This window comes from Haemaphysalis longicornis, unplaced genomic scaffold, assembly GCF_048455015.1.
Source record: "Haemaphysalis longicornis isolate Haplotype H1 unplaced genomic scaffold, Haemaphysalis longicornis Haplotype H1 scaffold_4, whole genome shotgun sequence".
NCBI classification, from domain to species: Eukaryota; Metazoa; Arthropoda; class Arachnida; order Ixodida; family Ixodidae; genus Haemaphysalis; species Haemaphysalis longicornis.
In genome coordinates this window covers 74,922,570-74,939,389 of record NW_027526361.1, presented here as the reverse complement: position 1 = coordinate 74,939,389, position 16,820 = coordinate 74,922,570, and the positions used below count along the sequence as shown (strand labels likewise).

Here is a 16,820-nt window from a genome sequence, read left to right as displayed (position 1 = left end):
CTCCCCTTTACTCGCTTTCCGTGCTCTGCTTGCTGCCATACCACGGTGACGCTGAACAAAACCGGTTGCAATGTGTAAAAGTCGCCTCTGACAATAGGCACGCGCCGTTGATTGTATTGTAGCGAGGATAATGAACAGATGCAAGAGGCTATCAATCTATCGGGGTATGAGCCGTACCAGCATCAACCATGTGGAAGAGGACGGTAGGATCATGTCCAATCCAGACGCCAAGGATGTGCCAAGGATGTGCCAGGGGAAGAAGATGAACCCTGTAAGGTAATTTCCATACTCGATTCCTCAAACACAAGAAGAAAAAAGCTTCCAAAACTTTCTAACTTTTCCTCGAATCATCCACCTAGGCAGTAATCTCATTCGAATTAGCGACTGATGTTTGGACGATCCCCTGATTGGGTATGCGCCAATATAGTGAAGGAACAACAACAACAACATGCGCGAGAAACGAGCTGGGTTATATCAGCGTTCGGACCTGCGTTCATATCGACTTCACCCGTGTGAATAAACCACCTCAACCGGCTATCAATGAGTGAACTGCCTCCTTCACAGTATATGTAATACGTATAAGCTATCCTGCCAGCCACCTTTTCACAAGAAATGCGCGTCACGCACCCCTCGAGGAAGACTGTCTGTCGCGCTGATGATAAACAAAACGCATGGTTATGCAATGCCTCGTTCTAAACTATTTTGCGAGCAGACGATAACTGTAACGCACGCATCGGTGGCAGACAGATAGATGCGTGGTAGGAACGTGCGATGGCCATGTGCGCCGAACCACCTCGGAAACAGGTTGCGCACACACCGGCTGACGGCTGACTGGTGGCGGTCGATGGTGCGGTGGCCACCAACGCTTCTGTAGAAGCTGTTTGTCGCGTAAAACCGCAGCGCACACTACACTCGCTTCTCGACTGTCATGGACGGAAAGCCGCCTCTATGTCGTCGCAAATGGGTAACTGTTGCCAGATGATGGCACAACCAATGCGCAGCACTTTTCGAGATATGAAAACGAGCTCTAAATTCCTCTTTTGTTTAAAAGACCTGTCGGGGGAAAAATATGCCGGCAACGGCGACCATAAAAATCAACCACGCCGCATCACCGTCCACCACGGGCGTCCCGTGTTACACTCGGCCGTGAAAAACCATGCCCGAGTATCCTCCGAGTTCTAATGTAAGTCAAACGCACCAAGCCCATTCGTGAGCCGGCGTAACAACTGAAGCCACACCCACTCATGGCGTTTACTTTGTGTGGGTGCTAGCAACGACAAGAACTTAGCCAAAAAAAAAATTACGCCCATCTTCCCGCGAGGGAACCCTGATGTGATGCGACACATCGGGGGGTTCAATTGGTCGTAACGTTCCTTGAGCGTTTGCGCTGACGCTGGTATTGAATTGTGTCAGCCCACTCGCTGAAGGGACCGTCGCTTCCATCATGTCTTCATCGGAAGAATCAAGTCAAGCACGAAGTCGTCAAGCAAAGTCACGTGGAGTCGAACGAGAGCGAGCGCTGACTGAATCGCCGCAGCGTGCTACCCGCTTTATATTCACAGCGCCTGAAGGAGAGGAGACAGCGGAGGAGAGTCGCGCATGCGCGCACTTGCGCACCGGAGCAGACGCGAGCGGAGCGAAGCGCGCGCGCAGCTGTTGTTGTTATGCTAATGCGACGGAGTGAGAGTGTTGCACACAGCTCTCGGAGAGAAGAACGGGGGATAGTTGCACATGCGCAGGTGGTGTGCGTCGCGCATGCGCGCACTTGCGCGCGCCGGAGCAGTTGTTAATGCAGCGTTACGCAGCGAAGCGCGCCCAAACAAGCGCGCCAGCTGTGGTATGCTAATGAGCCGGAGTGAGAGCGTTGCACGCAGCTATGGGAGAGAACGGTGGAGGGATGCGGACGGACACCGCGACAACGACGCAGGAGGGACATGCCTCAGAGCAAGAGATGCGTCGCATCTAAAATGAAGTCCCCAGGCCACCGTCAGCCAATGGTGCCACAGTCGTGCTCAGAACGGCAGTCCACTATTGTACGAGCCCGTAAAAGAGGCCAAGACGACACGATTTTCCCACGGGAGCCTTTTTCATACACCCGGAAAACACACTCGATGACAAATGACACAAGTTTAACGTCTAAAACGCACTCGCCAATGTTCAAACACGCTCTTGACTGGCTCGATTAGGACGATCACAGATAAGCCCCCGCCGTGCACACTCAAGCAAGCCGTAAAACGAAGCGATGAAGAGTTTCATACTAATATACGCTAAAAGGAAATCTGGCGCCACTGTCTAAGGGTGCCGCGCTTCAACGAGCGTTCCGTCATGTACCGGGCAGGCACGTTCTACTTGTCCTTGGCATGGCTCACGAACAGGCTGGAAAGTTGCCTCTGGCTGCAAACAAGCAACAATATTACTGCAGAAGATTAATAAAATTTGTTTTGTTATTCTAGAATTAAAGCTCCAGAAAGATTTATTTGTCAGGGATAATATAGAAGCTTCATGCAAGATGAACATGAAAACGATGTTACCCATTTTTGTTGATTTTGGTTTCGAGACAAAAAACAAGCAATGCACCTAACTAAGCCAAGTAGACGAGGAACGTCGCTAGCTGCAATGGCGCCGCCCCCAGCAGCCCGGGAATACAGCGCCAGATTTCCCTCTAGTATGTATTAGTAAGAAACTAAAGCCATATTTGATGGCCAGGGGCGGGGCGCGTTCTGTCCGCTGCAGTGGACTACTTTGATTATTTGGTTTGTGCTTGCACAAAGCTGCACTGGGATTACCCTCAAGCCACGTAGCAAACATAATTTAGTGGAAGAACTGAACACCGAGAAAAGCGGACCACCCGGCACCGGGCGTGGCCAACAGCCAGGCTGGGCATTTCAAAGTAGCAGTGGGGATATCTAGTTTATGCTAGAGAATGAGCATTGCAAAGCGATTTCAGGTGGTGCTGCATGCAGAAGATAGCACAAGCCGTACTTTATCAATGAAAGCGGCCCCAATACAGCGCGCTGAATATGCCAGCTAGACATGCTGCGCGTGATTCCGGCGATTTCGATCGAGGTGTATCGAATGATTTACTATAACTACTTTCATAACGCAAGCAGCTGTAAACTCGGGAGTAGGCGGAACTCGGGCCTTCTGGAATAGCGTCCAGAGAGGATCGAATACGCTGTAAAGAACGGAGGTAGCTTGAAAGAAGTGAAGAGACGTCTTGGCGTGGGGAAAAATCAGATGTATGCCCTTAAGGATAAGCAAGGCAATGTCATCACAGATAGGGATAAAATAGTCACAGTGGCCGAGGAGTTCTATAGGGATCTATACAGTAGCCGGGACATACAGGATAATGCCGAACGAGACAGTAGTTCAGAGGAGATAGACATCCCACCAGTAACGACCGAAGAAGTAAGGAAGGCTTTGAAAGAAATGAAAGGGGGCAAAACACCTGGTGAGGATCAGATAACAGCAGACCTCTTGAAGGATGGCGGAGAAATTGTACTTGAAAAACTGGCAAACCTGTATACGCAATGTCTAATGACCGCAATGGTACCGGAATCTTGGAAGAACGCGAACATCATCCTAATCCATAAGAAAGGCGACATGAAGGGCTTGAAAAATTACAGGCCGATCAGCTTACTGTCAGTCGTCTACAAGGTATTTACCAAGGTAATCGCTAACCGAATCTCTGCAACCTTAGATTTCAGTCAACCTAAAGAACAAGCAGGGTTCCGTAAAGGTTATTCAACAATGGACCATATTCACACGATCAATCAGGTGATAGAGAAGTGCGCTGAGTATACTGAACCCCTATATATAGCCTTCATAGATTATGAAAAAGCATTTGACTCGGTCGAAACCCTAGCAGTCATTCAGGCATTACGGAACCAGGGGGTAGATGAGCAATACGTAAGAATACTAGAGGATATCTACAGTGGGTCTACAGCTACCATCATCCTCCATAGGGAGAGCAGTAAAATACCTATAAGGAAGGGTGTCAGACAAAGAGACACAATCTCTCCAATGTTATTCACAGCATGCTTACAAGAAGTATTCAGAACGTTCGATTGGGAACAGGTGGGAGTAAGGGTTAATGGAGAATACCTCAGTAACCTCAGATTTGCTTACGACGTTGCCTTGGTAAGTAACTCGGGGGACAAATTGCAAAGCATGCTTTCCGCACTGGGCGAACAGAGTAGAACCGTGGGCCTGAAAATTAATATGCAGAAAACTAAAGTAATGATCAATAACCTCGGGACAGCACAGCAGTTTGAGATAGGTGGCGAGGCAGTGGAAGTGGTAAGCGAATATATCTACCTAGGCCAAGTTGTGACTCCAGATCCCAACCATGACGCAGAGATAATTAGAAGGATCAGAATGGGGTGGGGTGCATATGGCAGACATTCTCAGATAATGAATAGCAGCCTACCATTGTCGCTGAAGAAGAAAGTGTATGACAGCTGCATCTTACCGGTACTCACCTACGGGGCAGAAACTTGGAGGCTCACTAAGAGGGTTCAACTGAAATTGAGAACGACTCAGCGGGCAATGGAGCGGAAAATGATAGGTGTAACATTAAGGGGCAAGAAGAGAGCGGAGTGGGTCAGGGAGCAAACTGGTGTTAAAGACATATTAGTAGAAATTAAGAAGAAGAAATGGACGTGGGCAGGGCATGTAATACGAAGGCAAGATAACCGCTGGTCATTAAGGGTAACAGAGTGGATCTCTAGAGAAGGCAAGCGTTGCAGGGGGCGGCCGAAAGTTAGATGGGCAGATGAGATCAAGAAGTTTGCGGGGATAAATTGGTCACAGTTGGCACAGGACCGAGATAATTGGAGAATAATGGGAGAGGCCTTTGCCCTGCAGGGGGGGTAGATAGGCTGGTGATGATGATGATGATGATACCAATTGGATTTGACATGTAGTGTGTCAAAGTAATACGTGAGATGCCATTTTGTTGACAGGATAGACCACATTCCTGCCAGAGCGGCCAATTGGTTATTATCACATTTTGCATTTACGTACTGAAACATAATTACTTGTCCTGCTGTGCTAGTTATTTTTTAGGTGCCGCAAATGTTTATCAACAATTATTAACATCCTAAAAAATATGCTCATCAACTGCACTTCATCTTTCAAGGTTTGGCCCAGGAATCAAGCCCCTGTTCTCTTCCCTTGTGTGTGCGTGTGCGTGTGTGTGTACGTGTGCATGTGCGTGTGGGTTCACGCGTGTGTGTGAGTGTGTGTAGGTGTGCGTGTGCGTGTGTGTGTATGCGTGTGCCTGTGTGTGTGCGTGTGTGTGTGTTCGTGTGCGTGTGTGCGTGCGTGTGTGTGTGTGTGTACGTGTGCGTGGGCGTGTGGGTGCATGTGTGAGTGGGTGTGTTCGCGTGAAAGTTCCTTGGGGCGGCAGCCCTTTTTATCGTTTATAAAGTTTGTTATGTGAGCGGGCCTGTAAAGCATTTCACAGCATTATTATGGTCTCATTCGTTCCACAAATTTATCTAAGTGTTCTCTGTGTTCCATAAAACTAGAGAACATAGTCGGAGCTTTTGTATTAAACCTGTATAGAGCCCTGAGGTAAACGTGTCACGCAGGTGCGGCTGGTACTTTCGATACTACTTTTAATCGTCTCTGCTGTATTGCTATACCCATTGGTGAAGAAGTATTACCGAAAGGGCACGAGACGCGACACCGTTGGAAGCAGTGAAGACAACCCTGCTCAAAGAGCTCATCTTACCTGGGTCTTCATGTGCCGTTGTTTGATCACCTTCGAACTTCAAATACAGGTGCGTGGATAGAAAATATCTTGAACATGCTGCTAAAGAAAATACTTTTAAACGTTAAAGCCATTTCTTGCCACTAATGGCATCAACCACACCTTTCTTGCCACGATAATTGCCGGCTGTCACGCCACTTAGTAGTTTAAGTTATTTGGGCAGGCATGCTTCGAACTGTTATTGCAAACTGCTCTTGGTTGAGGGCACTCGACGAAAAGTGAGCACAGAGGCTGGAAACCCCCAGAGCAATAAAAAAACTCGCATCCTTCGCTTTTTCCAGGCTGCGCACCTCGGTGGTTGAGCCACCTGGCTCCGGCTTAGAGGTCTCCCGTTAATTAGGATTCCAGTCAGAAGACGTCGTCCCCAATTTCTACCTGGCCAATTTTGGCATCACCTGGATCAAGCATCACCCACCGCGGTGGCTCAGAGGCTATTGCGTTGTGCTGCTGAGAACGAGGGCGCGGGTTTGGTTCCCGGTCGCGGCGGCCGCTTTTCGTATGGAGGCGAAAAGCAGAAACGCCCGTGTGTAGGAGATTTCGGCGCCCGTTAAAGATCCCCAGGTGGTCAAAATTAATCCGAAGCCCTCCACTACGGTGTGCCTCGTCGCCTGCGCTGCGTCGGTGCGTTAAACCTTACAATCAATCAATCAATAGATCAACCATCAGGCAACGTGGAGCATCGCATCGCATCTTTCCTTGGGTTCCCTTTGGAATCCGTCCTGAGAATTTGGCGCCTGGTCAAGTTTGAAATCAGCTGGATCAATTATCTGGAATTATGGAGAATCGCAGAAAGCTGCAGCTACTAACATTGCAAGTGCGGTGTTTAAACTCCGCGCTCAACCCCCCCCCCCCCCCCCCCCACTCCATCCGGGGTATTTCGTATTCGAGAACAACGCGGCGGCAACTATTCAGTGCTCATGGCTTCAGCTTTTTTAGGTTAGTTACCTGAGCCCCAGTACTTGCGTAAAAACCGGAACTACTATTTATTTAGCTGTGGTGCAGCGCCCCTTTCAAATGTAGCACAAGGTCCAGCGATTTTTGTACCGATCCCCATGTGCTTGCGCTCGGCTATTCGCACTGCTGTTGTTATTTTCTAGTGACTTAGAAGTTAATTTGGGTCCTCGGGATGACATTTACTCATGTTTTTGAACAGATGCGAAGAATTGAGGCCAGGCTGGTGCAACTTTGAGCAAGTTTAAAAGTGTGAAAGAAAAACAAGAAGCTGCTGCCACTTCAGCATGAACGCCAATACGCAAACTGACGACTTTTGTGTCGACATCTCAAAAGCCTTTGATCCCGTAGCTCACTTCCGACTTATATCAAATTAACAGCCCTCAAGGAGCCATGAAGCCAAAATACACCTTTGTTCAGATTCAAAGTTCTAGATTTTGAAAGCTCCATCAGTGTCATTCCTGACACGATCAACTTAACCCCAAAAAAACGCTAGACATTTTGAACATTTAAACGTACTGCTACAGTGGCATAACATTGGAAAGAGTGACATGCGATAGCCTTCTACTAAAAGATTTTTTCGGTGTAATAACTATGCATTAGCATTCAGGCGATAGTATCCAAACGGACCTAAAAGCCCCACTACAATGTCCCAATCATGTTTATTGGCGGTGCGTCGTGTGCGTGGCCGCCAATCGCACAAATCAGATTAGTCCTCACCTTTTAATCTGTCATTTTTATATTCCGATTCTTCTTTTGAAGTTTGCTATACACTTAATGTTGTTTTCTGGAAAAAGCAGTCTTTCTAGTGAACCGAACATCAATTTTGTCTTTGTGACCCCCTTGAACTAGATTGACGGTCTTTAACTTAGATCAGACACTTCCTTTCGCTCCGCCAACGACGGACAGTTGGAAATGAAAAGTGTAAAAGAAACGCGAGGTGCGCAGCATTAGCAAAAGAAGAGCATCCTGCTTACATGGTTCAAGGAAGTTAGGGCGACAGGAGTGAGCTTCGACGGGTCAGTCGTATACGCGAAGCAGTTGACAACGTCGCGATCTCCTTGGTATTCAAAAGTTTCAAGCATCCAGAAGCTGCCTTTTCCTATTAACGGCACGACATGAATTATCGTACAACGCAGTGTCTGTCAAAGCAACCGGCAGCTTCTTTTTGAATGTTTTAGAAGGATTTACTCCTGGACATTTAAAAGAAAAAAGGGCAGCACAAATTGAGCAGTTACTTCAATGTTGCTCCATAAAAGTGAATTGCTGCTGGAGCATGCATATTTTCGTTCTCTTTTTAACCTATTTCTATATTACAATTTTCGGATAATACGTGTTATTTTCCGGTTCCCATGAAAAACGTATCAACGAGATTTCATTGTAAAGCGAGCAGTTCGTTGTTCCAAACTATGGCCCACCGAAATCGAAGTAATACCTCGACGCTAAATACTGTTACATGCAGCATCATACCATCTAATTATCTTTAGATACGGTTGAAATACTATTGCCGAAATTTCGGCCACGCGGAAACCAAACTTCAGTTATTTGTTTAAACGTCGCTTGCGATTCCCCAGCGCTTGTGCAGGCTTTTGCAGTGCGAGCAGACCATGACTCTGGATACGGCCTCGCAAGCACTACCTGCTTCGCTGCCATTGTACCTAAATTGGCGTACGCGTGAAACATTCATTCAAAACTAATCTTTAGTTTTTGTACTCAACCATGCATTAGACGGCTCTTGTGGCGATATCCGTGGTCGCAGGCAACGGCAGCGTGGGCCTCTTGCACGCTGTTGGTACACAGCTGCGGTTTTATTCTCCGGGAATGCGAAATGCCCGAGGGCCAGTAGAGCGCTATCACATAATGTGTGCGCGATCAATAATATATCCATTGACGCCACCCGTGATATTCGGGTTCAAAAGCGGCAGACGATGCGCGTTGGTGTTTGTTTCTTGCTAGATGCGGGCGCAAAGCGCATGCGCAGGCACAGCATGCACGGCCATGACGGTTTTCAGTGTTTACAAGCGAAGAAATCGCCCGCTAAGCTTTTCACTGCGTACCACCTATTGGGAGGCACATGCTTTCTGTGGAAAGATACTGGAGATCGTTGCAAAATTATCACAGTTTTTCCTTCATTTAGGTGACCGTGCTATTCTTCGTGTTGGAGACTGGCCTGGACATGACCTTGGTAGAGGGCATAATACTTGTGACGGGCCTCCATTCCACGATTGTTTGGGTAATAGCTGGATTTGCGACAGTGAGTATGCCTTCGGCGTTGTATCGTATCGTGCTCGAGAGGGTGAAAAAATTACTGGTGCACCACATCCCTTGCGTGTTCACTTTTACCATACATCGGTGTAAATAAATAATAACGAATAATTTTATGTACAATATTATTATTGTTCCCGATGTGAAATTTGATACTGCCGGCTTGAGATAGTTCCTGAACCGAGAGAAATCCCAGATATATAGAGTGTTTAGGATGATGTTGCCTGCGGCTATTCAACGAATTTCCTTACAGTGGTTTCATCTTCGGCGTACCGATCTCGATCTCCTTCGAACCATCAAAGCCATGGTTACACCGGGAAAGCGAATTGGCCAGCCGTTATGAGGGCCCAACAAAAAGGCGCTGATGAACAGGTCTGGCACAACATTCCCTTCGTTAATATTAGTTAATCTACTAAATCCTCGAAAAGCCGACTCCTACATCAATTTTTCTGCGGCGAAGGCACAGGCGAAGTGTTCTTCAAACAGAACTTTTGTGCCTGCAACGGCAGACTAGGAGCTCCAGAAAACTGCCCCATATAAGCCGTGCATTAGACTCTTTGCATAGCAGCGAAGTCAGAAACTAATGGCAGACACAAACCCTGCTTTTTTGCAAAAACAATACGAAAGCATTCGTTTACTCGGGAGAACGGAACTCCAACGTCAACGACCCTCAGATGGCACACAAACTTATCGACTGCTAAAGGAATGGGCAGTTGAGTTGAAAAGGTTCATAGATAAATTTTGGTCCCCGTGCGATTCGAACCGAGGACCTCCAGAATGCGTGACAGGCCCGCATAACAAGATCCCTACAGCTTTATTCTTTTAGGGTATTTATCGCAATCTTGTGCCATGATATACAGAGCAGCCATTCAGAAATCACATATCTAAGAAGAAGAATTAAAAAGGACAATATCAAATTTGGGGAACAAAAAACAGTGAAATTTGCGGCAAGGATGTACGTTCATGTTCATAAAGAAATGAAATGCGAACGTGCAAATATGGAAAAAACCACGCATATCTGAATATACTGGCAGTGGAGGTCGAGTACTGACGCAATATTTAGTATATTTGGAAAGCCAGATTTCCACTTTGTTACTGTAATTAAGCCACACGTCAATTTGACTTGAATGAAACAAATTGTGTGATTTGTGTGCTTTGGTTCATATTTTCGTCATCACTTTTCATTTGTCAATTGCTGCTTATCCAAACTGAACAGAATACAGATATTTTTGGTAATATAATCATTTCAGTGAATTTGAGTATGATCAGAGTGTGAGTTAGAGGGTAACATTGGTTAAGCTTGTCTTTTCAACATTCGTTTTTTTCACAAACAATGTAGGGAAGAGTAAACATAGGTAAAAAAAGCAATAATTGTAACAAGGGCTTCAAGGTACCGCAAAATGTAGGATGTTGAGTCGAAGTGTTCCAGGAGTGTACATTTAGGGACATTCCTGGAGAGTAAAGAATCTTTGCGGCCAATGAAACACTGTTCAATTGTTTAGGGTACATCATGAAGTAGGCAATTAACAGAATACACAAAAATATTGCTACAGCGCAGCCACGTTTTAAGAAAGGTTTCAGCATGCAGATTGAAGAAGACTGTCTTTGCATGCGGAGAAAGAGGCATTTTACAAACTCTGGTAAGAACATCATGGCTGGGTAGCGAGACCCACAGGTAGGTGCAGAAAACACAATTGATATCAATCTTTGTGAATAGCTTTATGGGACAGTGTGAAGGAAACGTGGGTGGAAAATGGAGCCAATAAAAACGTGCGATGGCAAGATAGTCGTGCATGAATCCATGCAAACATGGCTGTAAAGTAAAATTAGGACAAACAATATTACTAGAAAGGGCACCTTCAAGGTGACTTGGCAGAAGGCTTTAAATTGGGATCAGGTGGATTGAGAAAAAACCAAAAACACGACATATCCCAGTGTTCTAGCACAGAAGGGCTGAAAGACATTATTCAGTCTCATAAGCGCAATCGAAGACCGTGCAAATATTGCGAATGTCCAATGAAATCCTTGAGCGTGATTCTGCGTGCCCACCTCGGCTAATCTAACTGAACGAAGGTGGATTCTGTGTATTGCTTCCCGCTCCACCTGCTACTTCCCTTAAATTAGTGGCGGTTTGAAAGCTGCACACGAAAAATTTCAGGCCCCCATTTGCAAATGAATTCTATGTCGCGTATCATGTTTAGCTATATGAAGTGGGTCTATAGACACTTTAATCGATGTTCTGTAGCATTAACTGATGCGGCATCCCCTTCTTATATTAGGTTCCAAGACAAATAAATTTCCGGAAAGCCATTTGGCGCTCTACTTATATGATGAAAGTTTTTTTTCGCCAACATTTCTTGCTTTGTTCATTGCAGGTACGCACGAAAAGCATGTGCTGGCTTATTGCGTTTCTGCTGCTGTGGCTGCGAAGCTTGGCCTACATTGTGTACAAACTCATCAGGCTGCCTTCCGTGAGTCCCCTTCAGGAGCGTCGTCTGGTTGCGCCTGCCGTGTTGTTCATAGAGCCTGGTCAAAACAGTAACAGAACGCAAGGAAAAAAGCGTCTGATTTTTGAACTTAGGCCCCGTTTCCGTAGACAGCTTTTGCATATACGCATTTTGCAGTTACCTTGTCTTCAATTTCCAGCCAGAGATTTAGAACACATTGCGAAAATTGGTTGCTGTGGTTAAAGCTGTTAACCCCGTAGTTCAGGCAACAGCTAGTTTTCGCACCGAGAGCACGCAGTGAACGCGGACACAAATGCACCGCAAGACAAACAGCTAACGCTGCATGGCGCAGTCACTGATCAAGGCGCGAGCGTGCAGGGAGCTGGCATATAGCCTGCACCTCCTTGTATCATTTTATGACTGCACACGCCCTTATTATTTCCACGATTCCCCTATCCCCGCATCCTCTTGTAATGACAAGCGATTACACGCTTGCTCTCCGCAAGCGCACGAGGAGCTGGCATGACCTTGGTTGAGTTTGAAGGTGAGATTGATGAAACGGGGCGCTTAGTATGATTGTACGAAATAAAGCTTGTGCCAAATTTAAGCCAAGCAGTTGCCCTAAATTAGGTGACGGACCTATTCATATACTTGTGTAGAAGGGATATCTGTAAATGACCTGTAGCATCATTAGACCGTTTTGCAGTACGGTGCGATGTCTAAGAAGCGTATACACATTGTGTACACAATACTTTTAAAGTCCAAATTCGTGCCTATCGGTATTATTTAGTATAAAAAATTCAATAATTTAGAGACCTGCAGAAAGAGAAATAACGCCCGTTTCTGCTTAATTACTGAATACTGAAATGCTGTGAGGTGTATCAAGCATCAAGTTTTCAGGGCTGACCGGGACCAGGAGAAACAACTCTGCAGAATTACTATATGCTGACTATCATTCGTAAAACACTCAACTAATGAACATTATTCTACCTGTGTCACCAAAAATTTGTACAGATGCCATCAAGAGTAAATGGAACATAGTCTCGTAAATTTACTGGATTTTCTTCTTCTCGGAACTGCCTGCCCGAATTGTTGTGCGTTTAAAGGAGTCCTCCCTAATAAAAAAGGCTTCCTGTAAACCGTAATGGCTTTCATATAGCCAGCAAAACAAATGTTTTGTGCTGTTCACAAATTCTTGTTCCAATTACGACTCACCTGTGCATCTAATGTGTACTTGAGGTAATGACTTACGGGGTGCAAAGCGGGGGAAGGCGCTAAGCATCCGGGCGAAGATTGATAAACTTTTATTGAAACCGAATCCGACTCCGTGTGTGGACGTAAATCAGTGGGGAGATTCCTTAGTTCACGAGTTCCTGGCTGTGGCGGTTCGGTGGGCTCCGCAAATTTTTCCATTTTTGTAGCCAAAATTCAACTCGGACGTCGAAATTTTGGCGTCAGCGTCTTCGCGAAGCTCAGCGGCACACGCGGATACCACGCTTATCAAGGTGGGCACATTTTTGAGCAAGCTCTGAGTGACTGAAGATGGGGCCCCGGAGGAGTTCGAGCTAACCTTGGAACGCGCCGAGCGCCGACCATGTGCTCGGTCGACGTGGCGCCTGTTAAGGCTCTCGGAGCCTCACCGGAGCTAATTGAGGTTAGCGGAGTGGAAGTAGAAGTGACTAGCGATGACCTGCAAGTCATGGATACCTCGTCAACCGATTTTGGAGCGGAATCGGATCGCAAACGGCGGCCGGGCCAGCTAGGCCTAACCGCCGCGAACAAGCGAGCGACTCAACCGGCGAGGGAGAACGGCCACGACTACAGCGGAGGTGCCTCGACGAGCGTCGGAAGCGGTCTGCGCACCGCCAACGAAGCCGGACAGGACATTTTCGGTGCGGATAGTGACTGTGATCCAGTGAGCTCGTGTGCGGGGTGGACTGTAGTGACTCCACGTCGGCGCGGGAAGAAACTTCTAGAAACGGAGGCCTCATCGCAGCGAGGATCGCCGTCTACAGGTAAGCCAGGCAGCGCAGCCTCGGCTTCGAACGCTAAAAGCAAGGAAGAGCGTCAGAAGGAGCTGAGAGCTCAGTACGTGGCTCGGGTTAACGCCAATATGGCAAAAGCGGCGAGAGTGCCGACTTTCGCTAGGAAAGACGAGCACCGGGTGGTAGTTAGGCCTCGCGGGGGGCTCGCAGTAAACAACGTGAGGATGTCTGTGCTGCGCGAAGCAATCATTGCTGCAGCCAAGATACCCAGAGAGGAAGCGCAGGACGACTCGTTCGCCCCAAACGCTGCCCAAAACATTATCGTGCTTAGCACCCCGAACGAGGGAAGGTCTTTCCGCTACGGATCGATCAAGAGCATCGTCATCGGAGACCGAACGTATGAAGCGTTCGCGTATAAGAGCACCCCGGAGAACACTTCGCGAGGAGTAATTAGCGGGGTAGGGCTTGACGAGACCGAGGAAGAAATCACCCGGTGCTTAGTTAACAAGCACAATCCTACGATCATGGCGGCCCACCGACTCGGTAGAACAGAGTCGGTAGTAATCCTGTTTGACGGAGAGAAAGTTCCGTACTACGTGAAATATGGCGGCTTCGTAACGAAATGCACGCTATACATGCAGCACCGTGAGGTGTGTAGTACGTGCGGGCAAGTCGGGCACAGGAGAGATGTGTGCCCAACGCCCAACGTGAGCGTGTGCTTTGCATGCGGGCGTAAAAATCCCGACGAAGAACACGTAAATCACTGCAGGCCACGCTGCAAACTGTGTGGCGGCTCCCATGTCACAGGGGCAGGGAGCTGCATAAACAAATTCAAAGTGCCACCGCAAATAAAGAAGCGGATGGCGGCAAAACTGAAAAACGAAACTATAGAAGGCAAGATGGCGCCGAACAAGATGGCGCCGGTTTCCCGCCCGGCCATCAGACCTTCTAGAAAGAGCGATTTTCTCGCACAGAAGGTTCGAGAAGCTCCTACGTCACATAAGGCGGCGAGGAGGAGTAAAAGCAGGGATAGGCCAGAAGGGCTGACGTGGGCAGACGTCACATCCGGTAAAGAGACGTCACATCCGAAGGCGCTCGAAGTCGAGCGGAAGGTCCGCATCGCGGCGCCGCTCGGTTTCCAAGAAAAGACCGGAGTCGAAAAACAAGTCTGACGTCAGCGCCAGGCCGGCGCCGGCGAAACCCGATCCACAGAGCGTTGCCAAGACAACGGAGCGAGGGCCCGGCAAAAGCGGAGAGAGCGGCAGCGGCGAGAGCGGTTGCGGCGAACAATGCAAAGCAGAAACTCGCGAACTCAAAGCGACGGTTAGAAAGATGCAAAAGGACTTTCAAGACCTGCAGACAGTAATGGCGGCTTTACAGCTTACCATTAAGCAACAACGCGAACACATCGCCAAGCAAGACAACATCATAAAAAGGTTCCAGAATGGCGGCGGGCCCGAGCGCGGGCAGAAGCAAGAAGCCGAAGAGAAGATGGCGACGGAAGATCCCGTCGAGATGGAGGGAACAGGACCGCAGGCAGCGGGCGGCTCCAGCCAGAAAGCGACGCACACGGTTAGAGGTAGACTCCAATCCAAGGCGGCGGCCATAGCGGCGTCCAGGGGGATCGAGCTGCAATCCGACGACGAGAACGTCAGCGAAAGCGAAGTCGAAGAGGCAGAAGAAGACGACGACGACGCACTATCAACGGCCACCGGATTAGAATGCAGGGAGAAAGCACCGAAACCCGTAGGGTACGCAGGCCTTAGTAATAGACTTACGAGGCTAGAACATACGTACAAGAAATGGGATAAGAATCTAGAAGCCATGGAGCAGAGGATCATCCAAAGATGCTCCCAGCTAGTGCAACAACAGATAGCTCAACAGTTCGAGCAGCTACAAAAGCAGATGGTGCAGCAATTTGCTAACATGCTACAGCAACACCGTTGCGAACCCAAACCTCAAGATGGCCAGCAACAATAAGATCAGAATATGGCACTGGAACTCAAACGGTTTCAGATGCCGCAAAGCTGTCCTACAGCAACATATCAGATCGTTGGAGCCAGCGAAAAGGCCAGACATAATAGCGATACAAGAGACTCACTTGGAGGAAACCCCGAAACTCTCGGGTTACCGGGCGCACGACTGCCCGCCCTCGGCTCGCACATGCGGGAAGGGGGCGGCGCAGGGGGTGTGTACGCTGATCCGCAAGGGGCTAGCCCATGTGAAACACCAGCAATTTCTGGGCAACTCAAGCACCGCGATCGAAATGTGCGTAACCGAACTAGCGTTCATCGGCAAGGGAGGCAGATCGCGGGGTAGAAGGCAGAAGACGTCGACGTCGCTTCTTCTCGTCAACATCTACAGCAATCCAAGGCACAGCGGACAGAAGTTCAAGACCCTCTTCAACAAAGTCAAAGACGCCACGACCAAAGCGAAGCGAGAAATGGCCAAGATGGGAGACGCCGTGGCGATAGTCTGCGGGGACTTCAATGCGCAGCACCTCGAGCTAGGATACACGGAAACCACAGCAAAAGGGAAAGACCTGTTAGAAGACGCCGCCGAAGCGGGTTTCACGCTACTAACGAATCCAGCACAGCCATCAAGAATAGGGACGTCCACTGCCCGGGATACGAACCCGGATCTTGCCTTCGCGTTGCTACCCAGCGGTGGTACCGCGAGGTGGAGAAACACCGGGATCAACCTGGGCAGCGATCACTTTATAATCGAAATAGAGATCCCGCTGGCCCACACGAACGGGGACCAGAGCAGGGACAATTTAAAGAGGCACAGACTCGTAAACTGGGACGAGTTCAGAAAGTCCGAGCTGGGCGAAATAGCCGACATAGACGAATGGTCCGCGAGGTTAAAAGAAGCCACGAACAAAGCCACGAAAGAGGTGGAAGCTACCGGAGACATCGAAACGATGGACTCGAGGCTCGCACACCTCCTCGACGCCAGACGATCGCTTCAGCGGCGATGGCGAAGACAACGACACAACAGAAAGCTTCGTAAGAAGATAGCCGAGCTGGGCCGCGAGATCGAGCGGTACAGCAAGCAACTCTGCGCCCAACAGTGGTTCGCCCTATGTAACCAGGTCGACGGACAACTACACCGCAGCGGCCCCTGGAAGATCCTCAGACAACTGATGGACGAAACCAAGAGCCACGAGTTCCAACACACCCGAATGGCGCAAATCCTCCACACCACGGCGCGCCAGGTGGGGGAAGAAGAGATGCACAAACGTCTCAACGACCATTACCTACCAGAGACCAGCAGGGAAGACCACCGAGACTACGAGGGGCGGCCCAACTCCCACTTGGACAGAGATATCGAAGAGTGGGAGGTGAGGCTCGCAACGCAGAACCTCAATTGCCGTTCGGCCGCAGGGCCGGACAA

At 48.6% G+C, this 16,820-nt stretch overlaps 1 protein-coding gene across 4 annotated transcripts in view; it reads left to right on the top strand.

The window, feature by feature from the left end:
* The window catches only part of LOC144178933 (uncharacterized), a 64,240-nt gene that overhangs the window by 32,408 nt on the left and 15,012 nt on the right, over positions 1 to 16,820 (top strand). For 2 of the 4 annotated variants that reach the window (XM_077707084.1, XM_077707085.1), the window contains exons 4-6: positions 5,595 to 5,786; positions 8,865 to 8,981; positions 11,368 to 11,463. In XM_077707084.1, the coding sequence (XP_077563210.1) occupies positions 5,595 to 5,786; positions 8,865 to 8,981; positions 11,368 to 11,463 (405 nt within the window). The remainder of the gene's footprint in view (positions 1 to 5,594; positions 5,787 to 8,864; positions 8,982 to 11,367; positions 11,464 to 16,820) is intronic. The other 2 variants (XM_077707088.1, XM_077707086.1) reach the window with 2 other exon arrangements.